This window comes from Mustela putorius, unplaced genomic scaffold, assembly GCF_011764305.1.
Source record: "Mustela putorius furo isolate JIRA1106 unplaced genomic scaffold, ASM1176430v1.1 tig00003836_pilon_pilon_pilon, whole genome shotgun sequence".
NCBI classification, from domain to species: Eukaryota; Metazoa; Chordata; class Mammalia; order Carnivora; family Mustelidae; genus Mustela; species Mustela putorius.
Window position 1 is genome coordinate 6429941 of NW_025421989.1, and position 15471 is coordinate 6445411.

At 51.2% G+C, this 15471-nt stretch overlaps 2 protein-coding genes across 2 annotated transcripts in view; one reads left to right on the top strand and one right to left on the bottom strand.

Moving 5' to 3' along the window:
* Positions 1 to 1251: 1251 nt before the first annotated feature.
* Positions 1252 to 13604, bottom strand: LOC101678171. The gene is made up of 5 exons (XM_045089279.1): positions 13104 to 13604; positions 12526 to 12627; positions 12197 to 12380; positions 9466 to 9511; positions 1252 to 2850 (listed from the first exon to the last, which is right to left on the bottom strand). The coding sequence occupies exons 1-5, from the start codon at positions 13197 to 13199 to the stop codon at positions 2667 to 2669; spliced, it is 612 nt and encodes a 203-aa protein (XP_044945214.1). The 5' UTR covers positions 13200 to 13604; the 3' UTR covers positions 1252 to 2666.
* Positions 13605 to 13684: 80 nt separating this feature from the next.
* Positions 13685 to 15471, top strand: part of SHROOM2 (shroom family member 2) — a 131320-nt gene continuing 129533 nt past the window's right edge. Inside the window, 1 exon segment of the mRNA XM_004758807.3 lies at positions 13685 to 14072. Coding sequence (XP_004758864.2) covers positions 13908 to 14072 — 165 coding nt within the window. The 5' untranslated portion in view covers positions 13685 to 13907.

Here is a 15471-nt window from a genome sequence, read left to right on the forward strand (position 1 = left end):
GAAAGAATGGAGCCACAGGTAAATGGACAGGCATGAACTAGTAAGGACAGTTCGGTAGTGAGTTAAGTCAAGGGCAGTGTTTTCCATCCATAGCAGCATTTTATATGCTTTTTTGGGATGTGCATGCAAGCAGAAGTAATTCTACTATTCTTCATGTAAGAAACAATTACCCTTGCATTTACATGTCTGAAGACATTTCTGTATCACTCTTTATAATTAGGAATACTAGCTTTTCAGCTCAATTCACTGGATTCTAGATGCTGACATTCAGGCCTTTCAGCTCAAAAAGAGAAAATTCTTTTTAATGACTATTTCTAATGCCCAAAAGAAGAATGTAATAAATTTGAGGCCCAGTGCTCAGCTGTGTATTTGAATTCAATTGACAAACACACAAGGGCAATTAAAGGCAAATTCTTTTACATAAATCTGTCTTTGGAGTGGCTTTCAAAGTACACACACACATACATTAAAGGCACACTCAAGATTATCTCTTAATCTCTTAACAAGTGTAAAAGCATTACATACCCTTGATTGGCACCCAAATTGACTTTAAAAAAGCTGTATCTGTGCTTTTAAAATCACGATTGGAAATGACTTATCCAATCAAAAGTTAGTAAATCCATTCCAATTTGAAATTATGTCTTGACTGTATACATGTTCTTGAATGTCTTATCTCCAAGTTAAAAAAAAAAAAAAAGGACAACACTGGGGTGCCCAGGTAGCTCCATTGCTTATGCGTCTGCCTTCAGCTCAGGTCATTATCCCAAGGTCCTGGGATCCATCACAATGTCGGGCTCCCTGCTCAGCAGGAAGCCTGCTTCTCCCTCAGCTACTCCTCATGCTTGTGCTCTCTCACTTTCTCTCAAATCCATAAATAAAGTCATTTTTAAAAACCCCAAAGAACTAGCTGGTTAGAAACCAGGAGGGACAGTTTCTGAAGTTTGATGTGCAGTCTTAGCGTCTAAGGATGCAAGATGCATAGAAAGATTTGACATCGCACACGTGCGCAAAGATGGCAGCAGGTATCTGTGGGAGCGGCTGGAACCTGTCACGCAGACCCCGAGGTGAGGATGCATGGGGAAGTTTCCAGGGAAAGGCAGGAAGGGGCAGAACCATGTGATCCTGAAAGGGGGACCAAGCACAGATTTGCTGTCAAGGAAGTCCTGTGAAGGGTGACTTGGGTTCCATCCCACAGGACTTGCAGAAATGGTTGTGGTTGTAGTAATCCACACTACGTAACAAATGACCCAATTATAGCAGCCAAAAGCAAAAGACATTTATTCCAACATCCCCAAGTACAGAGCAGATGCTTGCTTTGTCTTTTCAAACTGTGTTTATTGTCTTTTAGCATGCCTGGCAGCTCTTTGTTTAAAGCTGGACATGGGGGCGCCTGGACGGCTCAAGGGGCTGATTCTTGGTTTTAGCTCAGGTCGATATTCGGGTTGTGAAACTGAGCCCCACCCCAGGCTCCTCGCTGGCTGTGGAGCCCGCGTAAGACTCTCTCTCCCCAATCTGCTCCTCACTCCCTTAAAAAAAAAAAAAAAGTCTGGGTAGAAAGAATCGGGATAAACAGACCGTTAGTGGGGTTGGGGATTTCCTTCCCCCAGGGTGGTTAGGGTCAAGTTTCTCCTGAGGGTAGGTTCTGCTCAGAACAACAGAATGCTCGGGCAGACTTAAAAATGGCCCTTCTCCCCTCTCTGCAGGACACCCAAGCAATCTTTTCTCCAGTCTTCACTGGGAGAACCTGGTAGAGCCCCAGGAGGTGAAACTCACAAAAGCGTGGGGACGTCTACACTGAGCCTCCAGCAACCAGTCAGTTACAGTTCACACTTTCCTACCTCCGCAGCGATTCCTGTAGAAGATTCAGCCAATGGGTGTCAGCTTCAGGAAGCTGTGGCTGTTGCATCTGCCTGTCCTTTCAGTTGCCGGGGGGGGGGGGGGGGGGGGGGGGGGGGGGGGGGGAGGCGCACCACAGTTTGTTCTGTGACCTCGCTTCACTAACAGATCTACGAAGAGATGATTTTTTTGGCTCGTTCAGGTTTTGGTTGTTAGGCTGAAGCGGTGAGTGTAAGCTCCTTACGTGCCAGATGGGAAATCAACAACACACTTATTTTCTCAGTTTCTGTGGCTTCAGAGTCTAGGTGTGGGTTAGCTGGGTCTCCCACTTTGGGATCTCTCAATAGCTACAATTAAGATGCTGACTAGGCTAGTCTCACCTGAAGGCTCAAGCGGGGAAACGTTTGTTTCCAAGCACGTGCTTCCATGTTCAGTGACGAGTTTTCACTCTTCATGGACTGTTGGCCGGGGGCCACCTTCCATTCCTTGGCACATGAGTCTCTCCACGAGGCAGCTTCCAGTAAGGCAGCTTCATTCGTTCAAGCCAGCAAGAAGAATCCACCAAGTGAGAGTCACAATGTTTTGCGACATAATCACCAAGCGGATGTCCTGTCACCTCTGCCGCATCCTATGGCTTCGAAGTGGATCATGGGTCCTGCTCGCACCCAATGGAGTGTGGCTGCCAGCAGGCGGGGTGCCCTGGGAGGGCATCCTGATGTTTGTCCACCACAGCGACCCCTCAGGGTTATCTGACCACACAAGAACAATGGAGCACCCACTCCTGTCAGGCAACCAGGAAGGGCGGTCCTCAAATCCTTCGGGTGGGCACCTCAAATCCTAGGAGCGTCTGGTTTCCCGGGCACTCCAAGAGCGTTGGCTGAGTGAGTGTCGGCCACCTGAGGGCTTCCTTCCTCAGAAAGCCGCAAGGCTGCCCACTGGAGCTCACGGAATGTGTTAGCGGGCTGGAAAGATGACTTCGCCCTCCATCCACAACTAAATTTGCTCAATTTGACCCTGGAGAACAAACAAAAATGCTCAGGATTGGCTATAAAGCTTTAAGAGAGTAAAAAGAGTCGCAGTGGTTTACACCTTGACATTGAACCCCTTTCTCTATCCGCCACACCCCACACAATGCATGGGTTTTGAACCCAGGTGTAGAGCTCAAGGAGCCTGCTCTGTGGTTGCTGCCAGGTAGAGTACGGACTTCCCCTGACGAAACCAGGAGAGTCTTGGCTTGAAGGAACCTTGCTCTTTCCTCTGACAGAAACACAGGAATTCACAGATTGAGAAAGAGTGTCTAAGAGCACATCTCCAGTTCTGCAACAGGCAGACTGAGTCTGAGCTATGTGGTCTCTGCCGGAGAAGAGAGGAGACCAGACTGTGCTGTGGGAGGGAGTGGGGGTGGGGTCTGTGTTCTGAGAAGAGAAAGTTAAATCATCTAGCATTAGTACTACCTCACTGCCTTCCCCAACCCACAGCACTAAGTACTCAAGGTCTTGCTTAACTCTCACCTCCACCCTGTGGCTCAGCTTTTTATCTTGTTTTTACACCTAAGGCACCAGAGGAGGTGAGGAAACTTGTCTAAGGTCATGGAGGCCGTAGAAGTGACAATCAAATCCAGGCAGACTACACCATAAGCACTTCCTCTGGAGGGGAAACGGAATGAACAGTCAGCCACGACCGGCTACGAACCAGTCGGACCATGGAAAGACGTCTTCTCACCCCACCACTCTGAAGCAAGTAGGAGTCGGCGTTTGAGAAGCTGGAGGCAGGTCACAGGTGGCCAAATTTGAAGTCATGAGACCATAACTGCACTTTGCAAGGAAGTATGGCGGGGGGCGGCTGAGGATGTACACATATGGGTACATGTCACCTATTTCAAACTTGGATCAAATCTGAGGTTTCTTTCGCAGCACATTATACTGATACAGCGAAACGAAAGGACGATCATTTCTGGGAGGACTATTACATGCTCTGCGACTTTCATCTACATGAGAGTGTCAATTGCGGATATTTAATAAAAAGAAAGAAACACACTCAGACGTGGGCTAATTTTGAAATGACTGCTTCACTGGTACTCGAGTGGCCACGGGCAGGGAATAGGAAACCCACATTAACCTCAAGGGTTCGGCGTGTGGTTAGAAACACAGTGTGCTGGGAGATAATATACCCTTACGTCAACCTGGCCGTGAACGCTGCGGAAACATCTGTCTGCTACCCACGCTACGGCACGTGTGTCAGTTTCAGAAGGGCTGAAAGACATTAACATAGAAAACGGGGGTCCGCCGGTCCTCTGATCATTTAAATGCAATGGCTCTCCCCCTGCCGTATTTTTGGGTTTCACTGCATTGCCCATGGTTGAACATCCAGAGGAAACCATGTGTATACCCCGAGTTTCCCAAACTTAGGACATGTCTTTAGTCCATCACAGGAATCAGAAATTGATTCTTAGAGGCCCAAACCCTACACATTTTTGCCTTTGCAAGCTGTAAGGTCTCTTTCACAATTACTCCATTGCTCTCAATGTGCTTTACGTTGACTTAATCAAGCATCTTTATTTGGTCTTAAGGATAGCCTGTCCAGGTATGAATGTGGTAGATACCACAGAATCAGTGTGACTTCCCACAGAACACCCATGCATTATCAAACCCAAGTTCTTGGGTTTTTGTTTTTTAAGATTTTATTTATTTTTGAGAGTGAGCGAGCGTGAGAGAGCGTGAGTGCAGGGGAGAGGGAGAAGCAGACTCCCCGCGGAGCAAGAAGCCTGTTCTGGGGCTCCATCCCAGCAGGGATCACGACCTGAGCCAAAGGCAGGCGCTAACGGACTGAGCCACCAGGTGCCCCAAACCCAAGCTGTTAAAAGAGTTAGCCAGGAAAGGGAAAATTCTTGCTGTAGCTTGACAGTGAGAAACCTGGAAGCCACCTCCTTTCCCATGTAATAAGGTGACAGTCACAAGCGACAAGCCATGTAGTTGTCCAGAGTCCGTGACGTGGTGTGCGGAGAAGGCCATATCATCTGTGTACGTGTTTTCCCCCAAACCCATAACCCAGTCTAGTCACAAGAAAACATCAGACAAGCCTAAATTGGGGGACATTCTGCAAAACACCTGGCCAGTCCTCCTCAAAACTTCCAGGTCACGAAAACGAAGGGATGATGGAGACCAAAGGGGCCATGAAACTAAGTGCACAGTGGAGCCCTGCGGACCGAAAAGAGGACACGCACGTGCCAGCTGGGGAAATTCAAACAGGAGTTCAGTGACCAGAAACAGACCGGGTCAAGGGGACGCAGGGGCTCCGTGCAGTACCTCTGCAACCTCTCTGGAAACCTCAGATTGTTCCAACAGAATTTACTTTTGAAGTTAATCACACAGTATTTCCTGTGGCCCTTCCAACATGTATAATTACGCAAGAGGAACCATCCCGACCAATAAAGTGTTTAGAAACTTCCCATGTCTGCCTGGAAGACATCTGTGCATTGTAGTAAAAACTCTTAACACCCTTCAGCCAGCCGGCTTCTGGTCCTTCCTGTTATTTCTGCTGCTGGGCAAAGACGTCTACATTCCTTGAAGTTCAGGTGAAAAGATTCAATAGAAACAAGTATTCTGGCCCGTGGCCAGCGACGGAATTTCCCCGCACCCGAATCAACAGTCCCTCCAACACCAAAGACGCAGTGGCTTCCGTTTCCAGGCCCCTCCTTCCCACAGCTGAATTATCCCAGCTCTAAGGAAGTACAGATGGCCCCTTTCTCCATGTCTGTGTGGCTGCGGCCGTGTTGGCGGGTGAGAGGGAGGGAACGCAGGAACATTTACTGAGCTCCGCAGCGTGTGACTTCCCTGGCTGCTGTTATTTTATGCCACGGCCCCCCAAGTGTGCTCCTGGAGGGGCTGCCTAGGCATTGCAAAGGACCTTGTTTTTTATTTTTTAAGATTTTATTTATTTGACAGAGATCACAAGTAGGCAGAGAGGCAGGCAGAGAGAGAGGCGGAAGCAGGCTCCCTGCTGAGCAGAGAGCCCGATGCAGGGCTCGATCCCAGAACCCGGGATAATGACCTAAGCCGAAGGCAGAGGCTTTAACCCACTGAGCCACCTAGGTTACCCCTGTGAAGGACCTTGTTACAAAGATCCAAGTCCCCTGTGCTTTCTCTGAGGGCCTCGCAGAAGTAACAGGTATTTCCTTTTCTTTTTTTAAAGATTTTATTTATTTGAGAGAGAGAGAGAGCAAGCGAGAGAGCACAAGCAGGGGGAGCGGCAGAGGCAGAGGGAGAAGCAGGCTCCCCGCTGAACAGGGAGTCCCACACAGGGCTCAATCCCAGGACCCTGGGATCATGATCTGAGCCAAAGGTAGATGCTTAACAGACTGAATCACCCAGGTGTCCCTACTCTGGGTTTTTCTCTCTCAAAATGTGGAGTACAAAATAAAAAGACATTCCACAATCACACACACGATATCATAGCAAGGGAGGTTTATGCTGTATTTGGAAAGAGAGTATGTCCAAGGATGTCTTGAAATCTCACACACAGACTTATTTTTTGCTGCTTGAAAATTGCTGTGTTGGCTTTCACTAGAACCACTCAGACAGTATCTGGGACTCAGGTATCATATTTCTATCCTGCAATGTCCTTGGCAAATTATAAGAAGGCTGGGTCAGGGAAGGTGTTAGAGATTTGAAAAGAATCTTCCCCAGATACAATGTTTTAAATGAAGGTGAGGTTGCCTGGCTGGTGTCAAAACTCCCATTCCCTCGGTGTACGCCAGGCCCTGCTCTGAGCTCTGATCTCTGGCAGCCAGCACTCTGCCTCTGACCTCAGCTCCCATGGAGGGTGGCTGACACGGCCCACACATGGAACTCCGTCTTACCCAGCTTTTCCTCCTCTCATCAACTCTCCTTAAAATTTTGAGTTCGGGAACGCCTGGGTGGCTCAGTTGGTTAAAGCCTCTGCCTTCGGCTCTGGTCGTGATCCCGGCGTCCTGGGATCGAGTCCCGCATCCGGCTCCTTGCTCAGCCGGAAGCCTGCTTCTCCCTCTGCCTCTGCTGCCCCTTTGCCTGCCTGTGCGCTCGCTCGCGCACTCCCTCTCTCTCTCTCTCTGACAAATAAATAAATAAATAAAATCTTTAAAAAAAAAAAAAAATTTTTTTTGAGTTTCGGAACAGGGTTAACCTGTTGGTCTCTACCCTCCCAGAAACCCCTGGCTTCTTCAGAAAGCAACATCCCCCACCCATACAGGCACCCCAGGGAGAGAGAAATGAGCTAGACTTGGGGGCCTACACATCTGCATGACTAAGGGAGCTACTCAGACCTTGAGACCTTGATTACATCTCACAAACTATGATGATAACAGATGATTTATGCCCCCCACTACCCATTCCCTAAGTATAACTGTTGCCTCTTGCAAAGAAGTCACCACTGAAAATCCCTGCTTGGATCTGGGCAAATGGGACCTGTCAGCCTGAGTAGTAGTCCTGGCTCAGGCCAGAGTTTGCCCCCTAAGCTGGTCAATTTCGGGAAAATCGGGTATGTGGCGACATTCTCCGGGTGGACTGGGAGGGCGCACACACATGCTCCTGAGCCCTCTGTCCCTCTGCTGCCCTCTGTGCATGTCTGCACAAGGAACAGTAATCAATGGCACTTCCAGAAATGCCACCCAAGAGTGAGATCCCAGCCTCTGTCCTGTAGATACCCCAAATCTTTACGAGGGACTCCTGGGAGCAGTTTTCACTTGGCTTGAGGGTGGGACAAGCCTTCTCCCCACCCCACCCCCCGACCTCGGGACTGGCAGATCTGTGGCTCCCATGAGCCCTTGAACTACCAGCAGGAACAGCGGCACTTTAGCCACAATGCTTCCAAACTAAGGACAGGAGACCCTTCACCGTCCTGCAACACCCCAGTGATTTCCACCGGCCTATCTGCAGTAAGATGACTAACGCTCCCCAAAGATAACAGGTCCTAAACCCTGGAACCTGCAAATGGGACCTTACTTGGGAAAGGGGTCTTTGCACACAGGATTGAATTAAGGATTCTGAGATGAAGAGAGCATCCTTGTTTTCCAGGTGGGCCCTAAAGGCAATCACAGTGACCTTATAAGAGAGCAACACAGGGAGGCGACAGAGGGAGACAGGACCCAGGCAGAAGAGAAGGCCAGGTGACCACAGAGGCAAAGGCTGCACTGATGGGATCACAAACCCAGGAATGCCAGTGGCCACCAAACCCTGGAAGGAGCAGGGAACACATTCTCCCCTAGAGCCTCTGAAGGGGTATGGCCCTGCTGACACCTGGATTTCAGACTTCTGGCCTCTGGGAAGGAAAAAAATGGGCCTTAAGCAGCTTATGTTAACTTGTTACAATAGTCTTAGAAAATTCATAGGGTATCCCACGGGCATTTCTCATTTCAACCTGCCCTCATAACTGCCTCTCATCTGCTCTTCTGTCACAATCTCCACATAGCAGCCCCCTGCCCCCAGTCACTCCCCCAACGCCTAAGGGGTGCACACTCCCCAGGACGGGGGAGTGAAGGCCCAGCACAGACTCCCAAGGAGCCAGACTGGGGCATTCCTTAACAAGGTCTCAGCCTTTTTGTCCTGATGCTTTCAACTTCCCTATAAAGAACATTCCTCTGCTCACAGGATCCCCACCCAGCAAACTCCTGGCTCCACTTCCTCTCCACCTCCAAGACAGCTCAGCCGTTCTATCCTGGATGTGTTTTGAAATACTTGGGGGGGATGAAACAAGACTTCTTGCTTTTGTGTCCATTTGAAATTTCCACAATTAAAAAAGAAAAGAAAAGAAAAATTTAGAAAGTTCACCTATGGTTGTGGTCACTTGTCTTTATTTTCTTCTCTACTTTGGTTTCTCTCCTGCTGGCACTTTTACAGTTCAAGTCATTTTGCACGTAACTGTACTCTGATTGTTTTCTCTTCCTGTTCTAGTTTCTTCACTGGCTAGACTTGATGTTTCATATTTCCTGCATCCTCACATTCCTTAGCGACCACTCCCCAGTGCTGAGCAAGTTAAAAGTGCTCAAGAAGTACTTGTTGGCTACTTTACAAAGAAATAAAAAGTGAAAAATAGCCAGTGGCTTTCTAAAACTACATTTTAAAGATTCTGTTAATTTGAGAGAGGGCGCGAGGAGCAGGAGGCAGCAGAGGGGACGGGGGAGGAGAGAGAATCTCCAGCAGACTCTGCACTGAGCACAGAGCCCAACGCGGGTCTCGATCTCATGACCCTGAGATCACGACCTGAGCCAAAATCAAGAGCTGGATGCTTAACCAACTGAGCCACCCAGGCGCTCTTCAAACTGCATTTTAAAATATAAACACTGTTAAAACAGTGGCTAACTATTCCCAATTTGAAAAGTATTATTATTATATACATATATATTTCTTTAAGATTAAGACCTGAGATGAGATCAAGAGTCAGAAACTCAACCTACTGAGCAACCCAGACACCCCTACGTATAATTTAAAGACAGGTCTCCAAGGAAACAGGACTGGAACTCAACCAAACCTAAATTAGCATTCAGTTTTATAGGCAAAATTTCCACACAGGAGGCTTCAGCCTTTGTTTGGGGATCAAGGGAACCTCAAAAGGAGGCTAACTGTCTAAATGTCCTACAGAGGAAAGCCCACTCACCGGCTCAGTGACAACTGTCCCGCCACATCCAGCCTGGCACTGGTCCCTGCAAGGGAAGAAGGAGTCCTTTTTTTTTTGTTAAAGATTTTATTTACTTATCGGGGGGGGGGGGGGGGGGGAGAGCAAGCACAGGCAGACAATGGCAGGCAGAGGCAGAGGGAGAAGCAGGCTCCCTGCTGAGCAAGGAGCCCAATGTGGGACTCCATCCCAGGACACCGGGATCATGACCTGAGCCTAAGGCAGCTGCTTAACCAACTGAGCCACCCAGGCGTCCCAGAAGGAGTCCTTCTTAAGACTGAGCTCAGCCACCTCTAGCAGGGTGTTAAGCCCCTGTGGCACTCAGTCTCTTCCTCTGTAAAACGGGGTGACGCATGCTCCAAGAAGCTCTGGACCAGAGTCCATTTACGTCATGTACTTGGTCCAAGGCAGGTTCCCTATGAGTGTGGTCACTATCTATCCGGTTGCTAGCCCTTGCTTCCTCAACTAAAGGCTGGGTGCAAGCATGCAATCTCACAACGTACAGTCCACGGACAGGACAACGGTGCCAGCTGTGAGGAAAGACCCTGCAGTTTCCCGTTCTTGCACAGAGAGAAGTCTCTCCTGAGAAATCTGTAAATATCCTAACAGGGAGAGTAAAATGCCCCAGAGGTGAGAGAGAGAGGGGATGGGGCGCACCTGTGCAGCATTCAGCTTCTGTCACTGGGCCCAGATCTGCAGTTAAGTGAAATATCCATGTTTCCACTAATCACCTGTAGAAACCGAGATGATGACAATGTGATGGCGATGAAGGAGAAAGCCACTCAGTCGATGTTTTCCTTTAGCTCACCTGTGTGCGCTCTCATCTGGATGGACTCTCCACCATCTAAATTCATAGGGACCCCAACTCACGTACACAGAGGCTTAAGTAGAAAACGGCTAAACTTGCCTTTTCAAAAATTGCCACAGATGTTCTAGGAAGCTTGATTATCCTGAGTTACTAATTTCAAAGGTAAAGGCACAATTTTGGAACCCCATCCTCCAGGACATTTTCTAATTATAAATCCCTTTTCTCCCTAGAACAAAAAACTAAGGTAATTTGAACTCTATTTCACAAAAAGGATTAGCCACTGATTAAATCTCTGAAAAGTTGGTTCAATCTGCTTTCTATTCATTGATGGCTTCATTCACCATTGATGAAGTGAAAGAACTACCTTTACTTTGAAGTAATCTCCACACCCAACACAGGGCTTGAACTCACAACGGAGATAAAGAGTCATGCACGCCCTATGGACTGGGCCAGCCAGGTGCCGGAGAGAACTCCCTTTAATTTCACCTATCTCCTCTTTTATCAAGGGAAGTAAGCCTCAGATCTGAAAATGCGGTTTATGTACCCAAGGCTACGGAATGCCGAGGTACAGATGGTCACAGGGTCGTGCTCTGCAGGTCCTGAAGAGAATATGCTCACCCTGGGGTCTTCAGAGCAATGAAGCTGAATGTCCAAGATGCGAGAAGCTGAGAATATCCAGAAGCTACCTGGCCCTGGCTTTCCAAAAGAAAAAGCTAGATGTTGATAAATATATATCCATGGAAAATCTGGCTGAGTGGAGTTCTCAGAAAAGAAAGCCATCATCACTCTAAGTCCACACTGGTTTGGTGTCTTTCTGAACACTTTCAAAAGGGGAGCAGGGTTAATACACTGGGGCAATGCCTTTCGGTCACAAGCTATCGGTATTTTCCAAGATACATGACGGTGTCTAAAAAGGATATAATGGATATGATACAGAAATCTAGGTGTGATAGTAGGTATGCTCAGCTACATAATCCCAAAAGTGTCAGTGAAAGAATGTGACAAGGTATGAGAGGAGGACATCTACCTCAAAACAGAGCACACAGATTTGGTCCAGTCCCTTCCGGTGTATTTATTAACATCCATATAAACAGCCTTATGAATATTCAATATAACGCTAAGCTGGGAGAAATGTCTAATGTGAAGATTAAGAAAAAAACCAGGAAAATGATAATTTAGTAAGGAGAAATGTAAACCACCTACGTTTGAGGAATGAACACTAGAACTTTAAGTGGCAGATAGCTAATCTTGAATAACCAACATAAAACACTACAGATGACTCTAGCTGTGATTTAAGGAGACAATGCTTTGGTGACTCCTGGTCTGAACTGCAGCCACAGTTAAGATCTGAGATTTCAGCTAATACCACCAGGCAGGGGTGGGAGAGCTGTTTTGGAAGCAGGGAACTTCCAAAAAACTTCTAGGTGCATTTGTATGGTCCTTTCCCTTTGGGTTTCTCATGTCTGTCCAGATTTTTAATTCAACTTTTATCAAGATAGTTACAGATTCATTGTGGTTTTGAAAAGAATACAGGGACATCCTCCGCACCTGCATCTCACAGTCAGAATATGAACACTGACACCATCTAAGAAGCTTATTTCCATTTCCTCATTTTACGCGCACTCTTGTGTATTCAGGTCCGTGCAATTTAATCAATGTGTGCAGACCCGCATGCCCACGACAGTGAAGATAGCTTAAGGTGGATTCTAACAGGCACCCTTCTTAAGTCTCTGTTTACGAAGAAAAAAACTCACGTCATTCCCCGACTGGAACCACTGTGGGCACCGTAGCTTTGGAATTACTCATGGGCAGTAACCTGTGCTCAGAGCCACGACAAGTGCCCAGTGAAGTTTGCACCCCGGGTGAGACACAAATGGGTCCAACCACAGAATGGAAATCCCTCACCTGACCACTGAAGGCAGAGAGACAAGAGTTGCGACTCTTTGCCTCTCCTTAACGAGGACTGGAACCCCGCACTCTTTCTGTCCAGTGGTCTCCGAGCTTTCTCTTGCGGCCCATTCACCTGATCAAAGTCCCCGGAGGAGCTGCTTTGAAGAAACGGGCGATCACCAGCATCCAGCTTCGTTAACTACAAACGAAATAAAGGATTGTGGTTTTGGGGCAAAGCGTGCGAATACCCAGCAGTGCGGATATTTCTTCACACGGAACGTTTACATAAACTGAAAAGGGGCAGGCATAGGTGGCACACCCTTCCAGTAATTCCGGACCCCCACCTCTCCTTTGCAGGCGACGCAGACGTGGGGCAGGAAGACCTCGTGGCACTGCTCCACCAAAGTGAGAACTCGGACTGAACGCAAACACTCCCTGGACCGGAACTATAGGAAGAGCCAAGAAGCAGCCGATTCCTCATCTGCGGGGCGCGCCGCAGCAGGGAATTGGAGGATGGTTGGTCTTTCATGGAACAGGTCAGGCGCCATCCCCTCTGCCGCGACTTTCGGAGCACCCTCCTATGGCCAGCGCTTTGTCCCGGGCCGCGCGGCGGAGGCGGCTCTCGCGGGGGGCCGGAGCAGTTCGGGTGCGTGGAGGGTACGCGGGACACCCCCCCCCCAAGCCCGGCCTGGGGGCAAAGCGCGTCGGTGCCGGAACAGGCTGGCGGCACGCGGACCCGCGCGAGCCGCCCGCCGCGCTTCCGGCCTCACCTGGGCGGCCTCCGGCAGCCCGCGGTCCGCGCGAACAAAGGCGGGGGCGCAGGGCCGGTCGCGCGCTCCAAGATGGAGGGCGCCGGGGACTCGGCCCGCCGCCCGCCCGCCCCGCCCCTGCCCGCCCCGCGCGGGCGCTTCCGCCACCTCACCTGCCGGGACTCGGCCTCCCGGAGCGGACGGTTGGCGCGCCCGAGCCTCCCAGGGCCGCCCGGCGCTGGCGCGGGTGAAAGGGCCGGACATCGCATCGCGGTCCCCAACCGCCCCCAGACCCCGCAGCGCAGCGCGTGGTCCGAGCGCGTGCCCCGCCCACTCCCACCCTCCGGGCAACAGGGGCGGGGGCGGAGGCGGAGCGCGCTCCCGTATCCGGCGAGCCGCTCAGGTTCGTGTGCGCGCCGGCCCGCGCGCCGGCCCTCGCCCCCTCCCACCCTCTGAGTGACCAGTGGGGCAGTCCCGAGCGCGCACGCCCCTCCGCGGCCCGCCGCACGGGTGCCGAGTGCGTGCCCGCTCCGGGCCCCTCGGATGAGACCCCCCGAGCGTACGCCCCTGCCCCGAGGGCCTCTAGCCGCTCTATCCCCTGGAGGCCGCGCGGGCTCTGCGCGCGCCTCCTCCCGCCCCTCCCAGCCTCCGGGCAGCCCCCGGGAGCCCAGAGCGCGCCCCGCCCCCAGCTCGCCGTGCAGCCCGAGCCCCCGAGCGCGCCCGCCCCGCCCCTGCCCGGCCCGCCCTCCCCCGCGCGCCGCGCCGCCCGCGCCCAGCTCCCTCCCTGGCCCCGGCCGGCACTTTCCTCCCAAGTTGCCGCGCAAGTTTGCCGGTGGCCGGCGGCGGCGGCGCCGGCAGGAGCGCCCTAACCCTCCCTCGCCGTCGGCCGGCCGGGGCTCCCCGAGTGCATGGGCGCAGGCCGGACGGGCCCTGGGGGCTGAGCGGCCGCGCCGCCTCCGCGCTCCGCGTCCCGCGCCATGGAGGGCGCCGAGCCCCGCGCGCGGCCGGAGCGCCCGGCCGAGGCCGAGGCGCGGGCCCCCGACGGCGGGCGCTTGGTGGAGGTGCAGCTGAGCGGCGGCGCCCCGTGGGGCTTCACTCTGAAGGGCGGCCGCGAGCACGGCGAGCCGCTGGTCATCACCAAGGTGAGGCGGCCGCGGGACCCTCACGATGACAGCCCTGAGGTCGGCGCGGGGCAGAGGATCTCGTTGGGTGTGGGGGTGCGCCGGAGGAGCGGGCCAATCGTGTCCCCAATCCGGGGGCCTTAGTGTGCCTGGGTCACCTGCGGGGACGGGGTCCCCGGGACACGCAAAGGTGCGTGGTTCCGGCTGCTCTGCGGCGGCTGATTCCCAGCGCCGCGCAGAGTTTAAATGGCTCCTGTTCCGGGTCCCCTCCCCTCCCCCTTCGAGAAGGGGCCTGGCTGGGTCCCCTGTCACTCCCGGCTTTGCCGGCGGCGGTCTGCACCTGTGGGACTGACCTGGGGGCTCCCCAAGGAACAGTCCCACGTGCCAGGGGGGTGGACAGAACCGTCCCCACCTGTGTTTGTCACCGTAGGCCCTTGGTTCTGCACCCCCTTGAACCAGTCCGTTCCCTTATCACTAGGAAACCCAGACGAGCAGCTGTCGCCAACTCAGCTTCTCAATTCCCATCAGCCTATCAATATTTACTGACTTTCGGCTTCCAGCCCTAGATCCATGGCGCTCTGGGACCTGCAGACACGTACTGAAACTTTCAGTGTCCTTTTTCAAAGGGGGATTTGAGCTCCAATAATAAGTTTCTAATGTGTCTCATCAGGAAATGTTTTGCGTTGTCTGTGGTAGGGGAAGGTGGATGCTTTAGACTTTGAATTATATAAACAGCAATCGATCTTGAAATTGACCAGCTGAACTTGCACAGAGCTCTGAAAACCAAACAACAAACCTATCATCCTGTTTTCTTCTGGTTAAAAGCCTCCGTTTCTCTGGGGATGGTTGGGCCAGGCTTTTCCTAGGGACAAAGTTCCCTTTAAAATGTAGAAATTCTTGGGGACTACAGGAGTTTGAAGGTGACTTGCCGGGTTTTTCCCCTACTTTCCTGCTTCACTACCGGGAGGAAAGTGTAAGATCACTCCTAACTCACCCCACCCGTGAATTTGGGAAGTGGTGTGGCTTTGTTGTGCGAGGTAGCGAATGAGATACCAAACTTTTCTGTTCTGTATTTTCTATCATTTTTGTATTCACAAAACCAGAGACTCCGAGGGGAGGCTTGTTTAGATGTGCACTGACTGGGGAAAGAGGCTGTCGTTGCTATAAGTTTAATGTGTAACCCATTAACAAATTGGGTTCTTTGAAAAGAGGGTGAGCAAAGTGTGTCCAGCTTGCCCAGGGAGGTTAGTTTTCTGCGTATATGTGTACTAAAGTGTATTACCCTGTGCCTTTTTAATAAAGGTTTTAGAGGACATTCCTGATAGTAAAAGTTTAAAAGATAGCAGGTAAATTACTAACACCCTTAGCGCTTCATGTATTTCCTTTAAAAAGAGGTGTACACACAATTCAATGTATCTTG

Excerpts from the sequence above, each read along its gene's own strand:
- LOC101678171 (XM_045089279.1), bottom strand. The coding sequence starts at position 13,199 with ATGCGATGTCCGGCCCTTTCACCCGCGCCAGCGCCGGGCGGCCCTGGG. Across the intron at positions 12,381-12,525 it reads GCGTCGCCTGCAAAGGAGAG|TTAACGAAGCTGGATGCTGG; the intron begins GTGGGGGTCCGG and ends TTTCGTTTGTAG. Across the intron at positions 2,851-9,465 it reads GGACAGTTGTCACTGAGCCG|GGTCAAATTGAGCAAATTTA; the intron begins GTGAGTGGGCTT and ends TTTGTTCTCCAG.